The following is a 14,710-nucleotide window of genomic DNA, read 5'->3' on the forward strand; positions in this document are numbered from 1 at the left end:
ATATATCAATCTGCTCAGCTTGTCCCGCTCTATCACCACGCTGGACTGCATTTTCAGGGTGGCAGGGTCCCTTTAAGCCATAAAATCCCCCTTTCCCTTGAAGTAGACTTAGATAGAGATATTCAGCAGAAGATAAGTTCATCGTGTTACTAGAATTAGGTTTGTTGCATTTAATTAGAACATCTCGGGTACGTTGGGAATTCCAGATCTGACTTGTGTGGGAAACGCAGATGCTCTTCACTAAGAAAAAAAGCCAAAAGTGAAGAGTATTAAATGCAGCAGAGAACAACAAATACCGTACAGTTGCTGAATGCTAAATTTCCCGAATGTTTGGCTGTGTACGCTCGGCGGTGTACTGCGGTATTAGAATCTAATCACACTAATCTGCTCTGCCTCTCATTACTGGTCAAGTTTCATGGGAAAGTTAATCAAGCAATTTATAAGCAATGTGGCGGAGTTTTGCATAGATTTCAACTTTTTAATTTTTTCTTTTTCCATTATGTTTTGTCATAGAAGAGCGTTCAGGCAGATGAGACTTGAAGTTGTACATAAGTGACATGACATATGATTATTTAATAAGCAGGAGAGATGTCTGGTATGGTTAAAATCCCTGGTCATGTCTCAAGGCTCCTTTATGCATTGGGCATTGACTTACAAGGGAGTTACCTATAGGCGGCGCTAGGGAGACATGTTTTATTCTCTAAAAAATAGCCAATTTGCATATTTTTTTCCAATGGCGCATTGCTTGTAAGACGCCATACCTAAACCGGATCTCTTGAATGAGAACCAGTACCCCCCTGAGCTACTCAAAGACGTCATCTGGCTAACTCCATCTCCATTGGAGACTCCATCGTGGAGACCCCCAAAATTGATGGGGGAAAAAAATCCTAAACGCAAGACTTTCTCCCCATTGCTTTCAGTTTCTAAAGACGGGACACCGACGGATCCCATAATGAGGTCCACCGGGCATCTGGTTTTGCTTATGTCCCGAGTCATTTCAAGGCTCTTTTATGTGTTGGGTGTTGACATACAGAGTAGCTACGTATAGCTTTCACTAGAGATGGAGTTTTCTTCCAGGGTAACAAGGCCGGGAGCTAAGATGAAGCCTTGTCTGACTCTTTATTATCATGTTTATGCCACGTATTGTATCATCAGTATATGTACTGCGCATGCGCAATTGCATCGCAGTGCACCCAGAAGTGACAGGACCGTGGCAAGAAGTTCCATGGTCCCTTCACTTATGGCTATACAGTGGAGCATACGCCATACATTGCTTCAGCTCGGCAGCTTTTCAGCAGTTCTACACGGTCAGGCGAGACCCAACGTTCGCTGTTTCCCTGGCCCTGTCATTCATGAAAGGTGTAGTAGTCTGGTCTGGAGCACTGGTGGAGCCCATGGTGCGCCAAATTGCTAATTTGCAAATTTAGAAATACAACAACAGCAACAAAGGCATGGATTTTTTAGGGGCAAGAACTTCTTCAGGTCGCTTTGCCTATGCAACTAGGTTCTTGCCTTTATATCCTTTGTAATCCTAGGTGAGACACTTCTTTTAACTTTACTCTATGGCAGTATTACAGTCCTATGAAAAAGTTTGGGCACCCCTATTAATCTTAATCATTTTTTGTTCTAAATATTTTGGTGTTTGCAACAGCCATTTCAGTTTGATATATCTAATAACTGATGGACACAGTAATATTTCAGGATTGAAATGAGGTTTATTGTACTAACAGAAAATGTGCAATATGCATTAAACCAAAATTTGACCGGTGCAAAAGTATGGGCACCCTTATCATTTTATTGATTTGAATTCCCCTAACTACTTTTTACTGACTTACTGAAGCACAAAATTGGTTTTGTAACCTCAGTGAGCTTTGAACTTCATAGCCAGATGTATCCAATCATAAGAAAAGGTATTTAAGGTGGCCAATTGCAAGTTGATCTCCTATTTGAATCTCCTCTGAAGAGTGGCATCATGGGCTACTCAAAACAACTCTCAAATGATCTGAAAACAAAGTTTGTTCAACATAGTTGTTCAGGGGAAGGATACAAAAAGTTGTCTCAGAGATTTAACCTGTCAGTTTCCACTGTGAGGAACATAGTAAGGAAATGGAAGACCACAGGGACAGTTCTTGTTAAGCCCAGAAGTGGCAGGCCAAGAAAAATATCAGAAAGGCAGAGAAGAAGAATGGTGAGAACAGTCAAGGACAATCCACAGACCACCTCCAAAGAGCTGCAGCATCATCTTGCTGCAGATGGTGTCACTGTGCATCGGTCAACTATACAGCGCACTTTGCACAAATAGAAGCTGTATGGGAGAGTGATGAGAAAGAAGCCGTTTCTGCACGTACGCCACAAATAGAGTTGCCTGAGGTATGAAAAAGCACATTTGGACAAGCCAGCTTCATTTTGGAAACAAAAATTGAGTTGTTTGGTTATAAAAAAAGGCGTTATGCATGGCGTCCAAAAAGAAACAGCATTCCAAGAAAAACACATGCTACCCACTGTAAAATTTGGTGGAGGTTCCATCATGCTTTGGGGCTGTGTGGCCAATGCCGGCATCGGGAATCTTGTTAAAGTTGAGAGTCGCATGGATTCCACTCAGTATCAGCAGATTCTTGAGAATAATGTTCAAGAATCAGTGACGAAGTTGAAGTTACGCCGGGGATGGATATTTCAGCAAGACAATGATCCAAAACACCGCTCCAAATCCTCAGGCATTCATGCAGAGGAACAATTACAATGTTCTGGAATGGCCATCCCAGTCCCCAGACCTGAATATCATTGAACATCTGTGGGATGATTTGAAGCGGGCTGTCCATGCTCGGCGACCATCTAACTTAACTGAACTTGAATTGTTTGTCCAAAATACCTTTATCCAGGATCCAGGAACTGATTAAAAGCTACAGGAAGCGACTAGAGGCTGTTATCTTTGCAAAAGGAGGATCTACTAAATATTAATGTCACTTTTCTGTTGAGGTGCCCATACTTTTGCACCGGTCAAATTTTGGTTTAATGCATATTGCACATTTTCTGTTAGTACAATAAACCTCATTTCAATCCTGAAATATTACTGTGTCCATCAGTTATTAGATATATCAAACTGAAATGGCTGCTGCAAACACCAAAATATTTAGAACTAAAAATGATTAAGATTAATAGGGATGCCCAAACTTTTTCATAGGACTGTATATAGTCCCTTTTTGGTAGTTACTTGGCTTTGGTGGCAGAAATATCCCTTACAGTTTATCTAAGATCTGCTACACTATATTCTTGAAGAAAAGGATTTCACATGATCCCAATGTGATCTATGAAGATGTTAATGATAGGTGATAATGTCTTCTGACAGGTACGTCTACATCCCCATGGGAGGCTCGCACTCGGGGATCGGAGGATTGTTGCTGTCTACAGCATCCACCTTTATATTTGTAAGCTACTGGCATGGAGGCCACGAGTATCTGTGGTACTGGGCAGCGCTCAACTGGATTGGCATCATTGTGGAGTATGGACTGAAAAGCCTTCTGGCGTTACCATCTCTTCAAGACAGAATTGTAAGTAGGAAAGAGCCATGATGACAAGGATCTTATTTCTTAGAAGATATACTGAAGTATTTGCATGACCTTGTCACACTGACCCCTTTCTCCAGTAATGCTGCCCCTGCCCCCGGCTGGTTCTACTGGAATAGCTTCTGAAGCCCCAGTTATCAGCTGGAGTTACTGTATGTTGGCCAACCATGTAATACAGGCTGGACCAGGTCCACCAGGTAAAGAGATTTCCAGGGATACACTATTGGTGGCCTGTCCTCAGGATTGCTGATCACTATCGACCCATGTCTCCATTCATCAGCCAGTCCTATATAAGTAAATGGGGACCAACTGTAATACCAAGCACAGCCACTATACAATGTACGGCGCTGTGCTCACCCATACTCAGTCTATTCAAGCAGTTGGGTGTCCTGGATATGGGGCCCCCACCCGATAATGACAACCTGTCCAAAGTCCATCAATGGTTAAAGGGATTCTACAATTAAAAACCTTTTTTTTCTAGTTGACACGATGGAATAACCTTAAGAAAAGCTATTCTTCTCCTACCTTTAGATGTCTTCTATGCCCCACCGTTCGGTTAAAATCCCGTTTTTTTCCGGTATACAAATAAGTTCTCTTGTAGCACTGAGGGCGGGCTCCAGCACTCAAGCAACACTGGGGGCGGGCCCCAGCACTCAAACAGCACTGGGGGCGGGCCCCATCACTCAAACAGCACTGGGGGCGTCCTCAATGCTGCCAGAGAACTCTCCAGCGCCGCCTCCATCTTTTTCAGGAATGGGGTCTTCACGCGTTTTCTTCCGGGGTTGGCTTCAAACTTCTAGGCTTCGGGCCTAGGGCAAAGCCGACTGCGCATGCCCGCCGGCCACAAGAAAATGCCCGCTTACAATACTGTGTAAGTGGCCATTTTTCTTGTAGCCGCGGGCATTCGCAGTCGGCTTTGCCCTACGCCTAGAAGTCTGAAGCCTGTGCCTGAAGAAGATGCGTGAAGAGTCTGTTCCTAAAGAAGATGGAGGCGGTGCTGGAGAGTTCTCTGAGCATTGGGGACGCCCCTAGTGCTGTTTGAGCGCTGGGACCTGCCCCCAATGCTGCGAGAGAACTCATTTGAATACTGGTGAAAAGCGGGATTTTAACCGAATGGCGGCGTGGAGAAGACATCTAAAGGTAGGAGAAGAATAGCCTTTCTTAAGGTTATTCCTACGTGTCAACTAGAAAAAAAAGGTTGTTAATGGTAGAATCCCTTTATCTCTGTTACGGGATGCTGACATTTTTTATCTTTTTATTGTTTATTCCCTGCATTCCAGAAGCCGTAACTTTTTCATTTTTCCATTACATGGTCTGAGGAGGGCTTGTTTTTTGGGAGACAAATTGTCCAATTTTTTAAAACTTATTTCCAGTTAAAAATGAAAGGACCCCAATATAGTCGGTGAGATCTGTAGGTCTCCTTTGGCGTCTGCTATTTTAGTGGCCTGTTTGTCGGTTGTTCTGGCCAGGACAATGGACACGATGACGTTAGGGTAAACCTACCATCATAAAGCTTCTTTCTTCTTAGCACATGTCATATCCGTATAGGCCGTGTCAATAAACATGTTTACCTACCGTCTTGATACCGATCTTCCTAATTGAGGACATTACACAAGTAGTACAAACACACATTGTGTATTCTAGGGCCAATAGGGTAAAGAGAATATTGCTACACATACTTTCCCTACAGAAGTCTCGGCATCGCCTGGCTGTTGTTACAACATAGGAGACGTGATGAAATTGCCTGGCCGCCTCATTAGGTGGTTGCCGCTTCCACAACTCTTTAGAGAGCATAGAAATAAGAATCAAGGAACCAATTAGAGTTTCTGGCAGAGAAAAGGCCTGAAGCCAAAAATATGAAGAACCGACAGTAAAGAGAGAGCAAAATTATCTAAAATGTCAAGTAAACAAACTTATGATTTACCTGAAGGGGCAGCATCCCAATCTATTCGGAAGGGGGGTTTATGCATTTGTAGAGCAAAACTACTGGCAAATATTCGTAATTGGGAGATGGATCTACCGGGGTCATGGAACATGCCAGGGCTATTCATTCGTTTAGTATTTTTGTTTTTCATATCGGTCTCCGAAAGGCTACAAGGTTTTATTTTATCATTGACATTGAGTTATAGGAAGGCTTATGTTTGTGGGGCAAATTGTACTTTATAAATTCACCATTTAGCAGCCCATACAATATACAGGGAAGCTGGAAATATTTTGAATGGGGTGGAATTGGGAACAAAACCACGTTTGCTCCATCTTCTTACTTGTCTCATCTTTATAGCATGCTCCATACAGTATGAATAAGGCGTTACCTATAGTCTGAGGGTATCAACAATTACAAAAATTCAACTTTTAGGAATACTTTTTTTTCTGTTCCCATATTCTTGCACTTAGAACTTTCTTCTACGTCTGTGCTGGGTCAGATTTTCATGTGGGTTAAGTTGTAGTTTTTATTGATAAAACTTTAGGGACCGCAGGATGTTTTGGTGACTGTTTGTTCAACTTTTTGGGAGATGAAGCGCCAAAAAGACGATAATTTGTACAAATATATAGTTTTTTCCCCACTAAAACATTTACCATATGGGATAAATATTTTTGTATTTTCATAGTTTGAGCATACATAGGGGTTTTAACCGCCTGATCACTCATGCAATACACTGCCATACTACCTTATTGGAGTACAGTGTTGGCCAAAAGTATTGGCACCCCTGCAATTCTGTCAGATAATACTCTTTGGTATTATCTTCATTTAATTTGTCTTCAATGGAAAACCACAAAAAGAATTGTCAAAAAGCCAAATTGGATATAATTCCACAGCAAACATAAAAAAGGGGGTGGACAAAAGTATTGGCACTGTTTGAAAAATCATGTGATGCTTCTCTAATTTGTGTAATTAACAGCACCTGTTACTTACCTGAGGCACCTAACAGGTGGTGGCAAAAACTAAATCACACTTGTAGCCAGTTGAAATGGATTTAATTTGACTCAATCTCTGTGTCATGAGACTTTAAGGGGTCAACACTACTGGCAGTAACAACTTCATGTTATTAGTCTGTACAGCAAACGTTGCCAAACTGACCTCGCTCAGTACTGTGCAGCTATTGGCTGAAGTTGTTCCTGCTCCGCCCACTTTCTGCATACACTCTGCACATAATACTGAGCTCTCTTTTATCCATTTTGGCAAATGTTTCTGTTTTATGGTCCCAATGCAGGATGAAGCTGCTAAAATGATGATGCACCTCCCTTGTTCATGCACCTGGTGCTGTTCAGGACTCATCTCTAGCAAATTAAAATTTATTTAGAGGCATCTGTACAAAATCCCTCCTGAACCAATAATAGTCTTGTGTAGGGGCAGGGACATACCTATGTGGCTGCACACCAATGAAACAATGCAGAGATAATTATCTTTTTATGAATATGCAAATATGCAAGTCTAACCGGGCGGGGCCTGACTTGCCTACAGCCAGCTGTGACACCAGCAGGGACTGTAAATGTTATGGCATTGTTGTGTGGCATTGAGCAGTGATCCAAAGGAGGTTCGTAATGGTAGAATCCCTTTAAAGCTGCATTAGACTTTATACATACTAGCTCTTGCCCTATTGCACAGACCCTCCATCATCTATATCCCTCTGTAGACATAGAGCTCATTCTTCATCATCCGTCCTATGTGTTTGCAGGGTCGGAGTTTGTCACCAATGGCGTATCGGCGACTCCACGCAGCTCTGGCATCTGTTTCTACCGCTCTGTTGATTCTAACCAACCTCGTATTCCTGGGAGGGGAGCAGGTTGGTAAGATATACTGGGAACGGCTGTGTGTACAAGGTGAGCGGCTCATAAATGTAATGTTTTAATTATGCGGTTATATATTCAGAGCAGGAAATGAACATCTCCTATAGTACCGCAGATAAAATCGCTGACTGCGCGGTGGTATTAATGGCTGCACATAGCACTTTCTTAGTAACCTGAGCAATGTCTTTTATAATGATGTTAAAATGTCAAGTCTAACACCAGTCACAGCAGATGAGCCTTCCGATCTATCAGCTGGATACCAGGCGGCCGGGAAAGCTCTGCCTACATTTTCTGAACAGTAAAAATATTATATAACCGACGTCTCAGAGCAGAACTTCTCGAAACTTCTCTTCCAGTATCGGATAAATTGAATTTCATGAGATTTGCAAAGTAACATTTTGCTACAGTCAGTCGTATTATAGAATCAAAGAACGATTTAAAGGGTTTAATGGTTCCGGTACAAGTAAAATAAAAGAACTTTACAAGAATACTGATTTACATGGAATTCTACCATTTTGTTTATGTCTAGAGATGAGCGAACAGTAAAATGTTCGAGGTTCGATATTCGTTTCGAGTAGCCCCTCAATATTCACTACTCGAATCGAATATCGAACCCTATTATAGTCTATGGGGGGAAAATGCTCATTTCAGGGGTATATATACTTACCAAGTCCACGAGTGAGGGTCGGGCTGGATCCTCCGAGAAGTCTTCTCCGTGCAGCTTCCCCGCGGCGTCTTCCGGCTCTGAGTTCACTCTGCCAGGCATCAGGCCTGGGCAGAGCCGACTGTGCATGCCCGCACTACAAGCAGGCATGCGCAGTCGGCTCTGCCCAGGCCCGATGCCTGGCAGAGTGAATTCAGAGCCGGAAGACGCCGCGGGGAAGCTGCACGGAGAAGACTTCTAAAGGTAGGAGAAGAACCAGCGTTGATTGGCTGACTGTATAGCATTCTGCCAATCAATGCTGGTTCTGCATCGAACTTTTACATTCGAATAGCGAGTGGTACTCGATCAAGTACGAGTATTTCGAATACCGTAGTATTCGATCGAATACCTACTCGATCGAGTACTACTCGCTCATCTCTATTTATGTCTCTGGTAACAGACTACAACGAAATCACGTATAGTCTGACTTTGCAGTCACGCCCCCTTTGCTTCTTGCAACTGTTAGTTAGAGCGGTTTCACACCTGCGCCCGGTCTCCACTTTCGGGTTTCTGAAACTGGACGGGGGACGGAAACCCGGCGGTCAGTTTTCAAACCCATTCACTTGAATGGGTTTGCAAAGTGACTGTCCGAGAGCGTCTTCTGTCTCTCTGCGGCAAGACCGTTTGTGTCCGGTTAAAAAAAAACAGTCTCGCCGCGGAGAGGCAGAAGACGTTCCCGGGGCGGTCACTTTGCAAACCCATTCAAGTGAACAGGTTTGAAAACTGACCGCCGGGATTCCTTATCCTGTCCAGTTTCTCTTGGCAGAAGGCGGAAACCCGAAAGCGGAGACCGGGCGTAGGTGTGAATCCGCCCTAAAACGTAGAAGACACATGAAAGGGATCTTGACAATAGAATGAGACTACACTTGTAGTCTGTTACCATGAAGATAGATTAAGTCGGATATTTAGAGTCAAGAATATTTGTAATCTTACTTAATTTTCTGGTGTACATGAAGAAATAAAAATTATTGTCATAAGGCAGGTGCGTTTCCTTTAAATTGTTATAGTGTACGTGACGGCGACATCTGTATCTCGCAGCAATTTTTAGATCTTCTTAGGAATACATTACGTTTATACATTGCTTGGTTGCGCTTTGTTTCGCTGACATAATCATTAATATAGATTCTGATTTGCATAGAAGTGGATAAATTGGCTGAATTAAAAGAATTGTCAAGAATTAGAATAAGAGTCTGTTGTTTTCCACAAAATACATAGAAATCAGGGTAAATATATTTCACAGCTCGGGATCGCTTAGATGGATCGGCGCAGAGTAAGTTACTGCTAAGCTGCCATGTTGATCACATGAGTCCAGCCCTGTACAGTCACAATACACGGGGGGGCCATAAGTATGGATACACCCATATAAAATGGAAGTGTTTGCTGATATCACTTTACCGTATGTGGCATATTAATACATGGGAAGGGGTGACGCCCATGGCAGCCATCTGCAAAGCTGCCATTTTGGATGTATCCATACTTATGGCTCACCCTGGGTGTATCCATACTTATGGCCCACCCTATAGAGTACATATACAGCCCTCTGAAGGGTGTATAGCGATCATTTGCCGCCACTGGGTTAATTGTACAGAGTAAAAGATTCCTGCCAAAAGTTACTCAACGTATTACTTTGTTGTTGGAATTGGTGTTACTTTTTGAAAAATTGGGGGTTTGGACACCCCTGGTCAAAATGACTGTTATTGTGAACAGTTATGCAAGTTGAAGATGAAATGATCTATAAAAGGAATAAAGTTGATGATTAAACTCACTTGTCTATAATTTTACGCAATATCAGTATATTATTATGTTATTTCAGAGTGAAAAAGGGAAAGGAGTACCTTGCAAAAGTTTGGGAACTCTTGTAGATTTATGTGCTCAGATAACTTTGACCAACGTCTCAGACCTTCATTAGTCACTTCAGGTTATGGCTCATTCACTGTCATGAGGAAAGGCCAAGTGATCTAAATTTTACAGCTTTATAAATCCCTGGCCACCTCCTCTAACCTTGTGCCAAAAAACAGCAGCCGTGGGATTTTCTAAGCAGCTGCCGAGCACTCTGAGAATGAAAATGGTGGCGGCCCACAAAGCAGAAGAAGACTATAAGAAGATGGGGAAGCGTTTTCAGGTTGCCCTTTCCTCAGTTCGAAATGTAATTAAGATAAGGTCTGGAAGACCAAGAAAAATATCAGAGACAGCTGCTCGTAGGGTTGCCAAAGTGGCAAATCGTAAACTCCCACTTGACTGCAAAAGACCTTCAGGAAGATTTAGCAGACTCTGGATTTGTGGTACATTGTTCAGCGATACCTGCATTAATATGGTCTTCATGGAAGAGTCATCAAAAGAAAACCTCTCCTGAGTCCTTACCATAAAATTCAACGTCAGAAGTTTGTAAAAGAACATCTAAACAAGCCTGATGCATTTTGGAAACAAGCCCTGTGGACCGATGAGGTTAAAATAGAACTCTTTGGCCACAATGATCGAAGGTATGTTTGGAGAGAAAAGGGCACAGAATTTCAGGAAAAGAACCAACCACTAATCATGCGGGTGGATCAATTACGCTTTGGAGTTGTGTTAGAGCCAATGGCACGGGAAACATTTCATGGGTAGAGGGAAGAATGGATTCAAGGAAGTTTCTGCAAATTCTTAAAGCTAAAATAACACCATCTGTAAAAAAAAAAAAAAAAAAGAAAAACTGAAAGGAGGAGGCGAGAGTCTTCTACAAATGGACAATGATCCTAAACACACGTCTCAATCCCCATAGACTACCATGGCCCTGACTGTCCCTTGATCTAGGAAATCTGTGACTAGACCAAAAAAGAGCAGAAGATGAGCCAGGAATCTTACAGAACTGGAAGAATTTTCCAAGAAAGAATGGATGAAAATCCATCAAAGAAGAATTTAAAGACGTGTAAGAAGAAGAAAGCGGATGGCACTCTTGTATCTCTAAAGCATCGTGTAACAGAATGCCATAGACACCAACTGTATGGGAAAATTGAAAGACTCTTGGTTGGCTACAAAAAGCGTTTACATGCTGTGATACTTGCCAAAGAGGGAGCCACTATGGACTAACCATGCAGGGTGCCCAAACTTTTGCATCAGGCCATTTTGATTTTTTTGTTATTTTGAAAATGTAAAATATGAAAATGTTTATTTTTTTTCCAAAAAGTACATTGTGAATGTGTCATCTTTAATGTTGGTCCTTTTTATGATCATTTTATCTTCAACTTGCTTAACTGATCACAATAACCATCGTTTTGACCAAGGGTGTCCAAACTTTTACATGCCACTGTATTGTGTATGGAAGAAGGAAAGTGGGATCAGTCATGTTGGATTTCAGTATACCCAATCTTTCTTTGCTACCATTGCCTTCATTGATGAGACATCATATTTGGCCCTACCAATGTAACATGTTTATGAGGAGATTGGAGCGTTGTCAGCTGAATGAGTGTTACAGGTCTGAATAGTCATATGTTGGACCCAGCCAAGTTACAGTATAGGGCTACGACAACAAAAACATCTTTGAGAATTACAAAAATTAACCTTTCATCTCCATGAAGTTGGGTTTGCTTAGTTTCTCCAACATCGTAAGGTTCCCCATGCATCCCGTACCCACCATCATACCCTTATACGCTCATCTCCACTGATGAGAAGTGGCAAGAAAGCTGCCGCTAGACACCTCTTATCCCACTGAGAACAAAAGGATTGGGCAACTTGACATCCAACTACCCAACCATTGTATTCTCCAACGTCTGAGAAAGTCAGAAGGCCCTCTTCCAATCCAAAACAAATGATTGCGACTTCAATGGAACATTAGATGTTCTCCTTGACGTATCTTGGGGTAAAATCCAAAGTTCCTCCAATCCAGTAAACAAACCATGACTGTGCACTACAGGTGGGCAATTTTAACCTCTTGAACCTGAAGCAATGTGACGTCTTTCCCTGCGGTGATTTACTCCGGGCTTCAATAACACACTCGACTCCTCAGATGTCACTCTTAAAGCTTACAATCAGCTCCGATTGTGTAGTAAAGCATGACTTCATTACAGGGGTTTATGTAAAAATACGCTTTTTATATATTTAGCCAGTGACGTACACGACGCCAATTAAAATATAAAATATTCACAATGTCTTCGCTACTTATTCACTTTTTATCCTTAAGCGATGCTCTCCGAGTTGTTAAAGGTTAGAACATTTTTATTTCACGGAACCCAATAAAGAAACGAGAGTGAAACATAAATTACCTTAATATTAATTCTTCATAGTCCATTGAGCTTTCAGGCGATGAAATCAGAAAATATACCGGGGAACGTTGACGTAAAATCTCTGAAGCTCGGTAAGATGAGTAGGGATAAAGCTGATACTTGTAAGATGGTCAAGGAATGGGCACTGGCGGTCAGGAAGAGTCAAGATTTTTGTAGCGGAAAATAAGAACATTATTAATTCTAATATTCTTTTCATGGTCTTTCGGAAGTTGAAGTCAAAGAATCTTGGAGAGGTTGCTTAATGACAGAGAATATGACACTTTCCGGTAGGTCTTGAGAAAACGGAAGATGTGTTGGTGGGACGTATTGCCACAATCACTTTTAGACCAAGCTGGAAGAGAGACAAAGATGGCGTTCAGGGTCCATGTTTATATGGCTGTGGTTTCGTATGGAACCAAATATTAGTAGCTAAACCATAGATAGGTCGAAGGTCCCTTGGACACTCATTTTGTCATCATTATGAATCAGTATGGTTTAGGTACAAGTTTTGGCTGGTGGGCATTTGCCCAAGTACTGGATGCAGAAGGAGTGTCAACAATACAATATACAGTAGTGATGGTATTTAGATACAAGGCCAGGGCAAAAAACTGAATCTTATCTCTAGACCTAGATATGAATCTGGACATATCCCAGAGTCTCTCCTCATAACTGTGGGGAAGCATGGAGGGCTAGTGGTTAAGCACTGTTACATTGTAGCCATTGGTATAACTATAAGGGTTGTAACCAGGCCCAAAAGCTAGGAGGGCCCACAGGACACCCTCAACCGACTAGGATTGGTTAAACTTCTTGGGTCTCCTATACGATTTCCTTTGATGGTTGGTAGTCTGTGCATAGTAAATGTATTAACCCCTGCCCGCTGGTGCACTGGAGTAAGAAAATTTGGTGATATATGGCCTTCCACTGTCAGAAAGGAGAACATAATGACAAAAATAGCAGTTGGTCTTCGTGTAGTCAAAGAGAGATACATTTTTCAGTGCGGATTCTGCTTTGTATTCGTGTCAATTCCAATGGCAGCCCCATCCTATGCACCTACGTGGTGTATCCAAAATTCTGTTTTAATGAAAATTCATAAGAGCAGTCAGAGACTTAGCCCGGCACAGATTAGCCCTATTAAATAGGGCTAATCCTTGTGTGGACCCACGGCGTGTCCTATTCATGGCAGGAGTCCAAGTTTGTAAAATGTGGCAAAAATGACAAATGTGAACAGACACGTGAGTGGTCGTGCCAATTGTATATGCATTTCTGTAATTATTACTCATTGAGTAGCCTTAATCTCTCGCCTGCAATAGGCGCATATCTACACACACAGTCCTATCTAATACATTCCTCACATTACTCATCAGTCTGCCGCCAGACGAGTCCTAAATCCTGGCATTTTCATATAAACAAACATGTGCAAAGCCAAATCCAGGAGACATCTGCCAATGTTTCTGTCACTCGTCTCATCAGCCACAATACTTCTATTACCTTCTTGTAATTACGTTTTATCTGTCACTTACGAGCCAGACGCAGGTTATTAGTCAACCCACAGATATAAGGGTGCGTTCTAATGTCATGGAAGCCGCCTATGGACGACGCTCCACTCACATGGGGTGGCCAATGATCATACAATTACTCATGTATATTGGCCATCTCAGTTATTGGTTGTCTGGTCGCCCGTTTTGTGGTATTGATGACCAAAAAGATGGCTCCCATTGAAATCATTCCGGCTCTCGGAAAAAGAAGCGAGGTGCTCATTCTTCAGGCCGTTTCGCATCGCGATTCAGCCTGAAGACACACCCTCCTCTGGACTAGGTCCATTCATTGGGCCTAATCCGGAGAGGAGTACATGGCTGGATGCCGGTGGAGTGCACCGACTTTTAGTCATGGCTACCCGGCTTTTGGACTGGAACCTGAGGCGGCCTCCGCTTCAGGTTCCAGTCCGAAAAACCCCATCTGAACTTACCCTTAGACTGGTGGGGTTATGATAACCTGCACCCCCACCCAAAAACTGCTGATAGGTCATCAATATAAAAATAATACCCAAGCTTGGGACCACTTCCAGACAGCCCATAGAGTATAAACGTCCGGGAAGTGGTTGCCTAGTTCTGACAGGATGTACCGGTACGTCCATTCAGAACACAGCAGCTGCACGGAGAATGTGCAGCTGCTGATACTGGGAACTGGCTGTAACTTCAGCCGGAGCTCCCAGAGAGAAGACAGGGGAGGGTTATTCCCTTCCCTGCCTTCTCGATTGCTGTGTATACAGCGCTCAATGAGCACTGTATACACGGCTATGGGCGCTGCCATGGTGCAGCCGCCCTCTGACCCAGCGGTCACGTGATCCGCCAGGCTCAGTGTCTTACAAGAGCTGCTGGGTCCTGTAGATCAGCTCTGTAAGTCTAAAGATCCGTGTG

General features: G+C 42.7%; 1 protein-coding gene across 3 annotated transcripts in view; it reads left to right on the plus strand.

The window, feature by feature from the left end:
- Window positions 1–14,710, plus strand: part of HHAT (hedgehog acyltransferase) — a 346,637-nt gene that overhangs the window by 105,341 nt on the left and 226,586 nt on the right. For all 3 annotated transcript variants that reach the window (XM_075267136.1, XM_075267135.1, XM_075267134.1), the window contains exons 10-11: window positions 3,347–3,548; window positions 7,241–7,385. In XM_075267136.1, coding sequence (XP_075123237.1) covers window positions 3,347–3,548; window positions 7,241–7,385 — 347 coding nt within the window. The remainder of the gene's footprint in view (window positions 1–3,346; window positions 3,549–7,240; window positions 7,386–14,710) is intronic.

This window comes from Leptodactylus fuscus, chromosome 3 (genome assembly GCF_031893055.1).
Source record: "Leptodactylus fuscus isolate aLepFus1 chromosome 3, aLepFus1.hap2, whole genome shotgun sequence".
Taxonomy (NCBI): Eukaryota; Metazoa; Chordata; class Amphibia; order Anura; family Leptodactylidae; genus Leptodactylus; species Leptodactylus fuscus.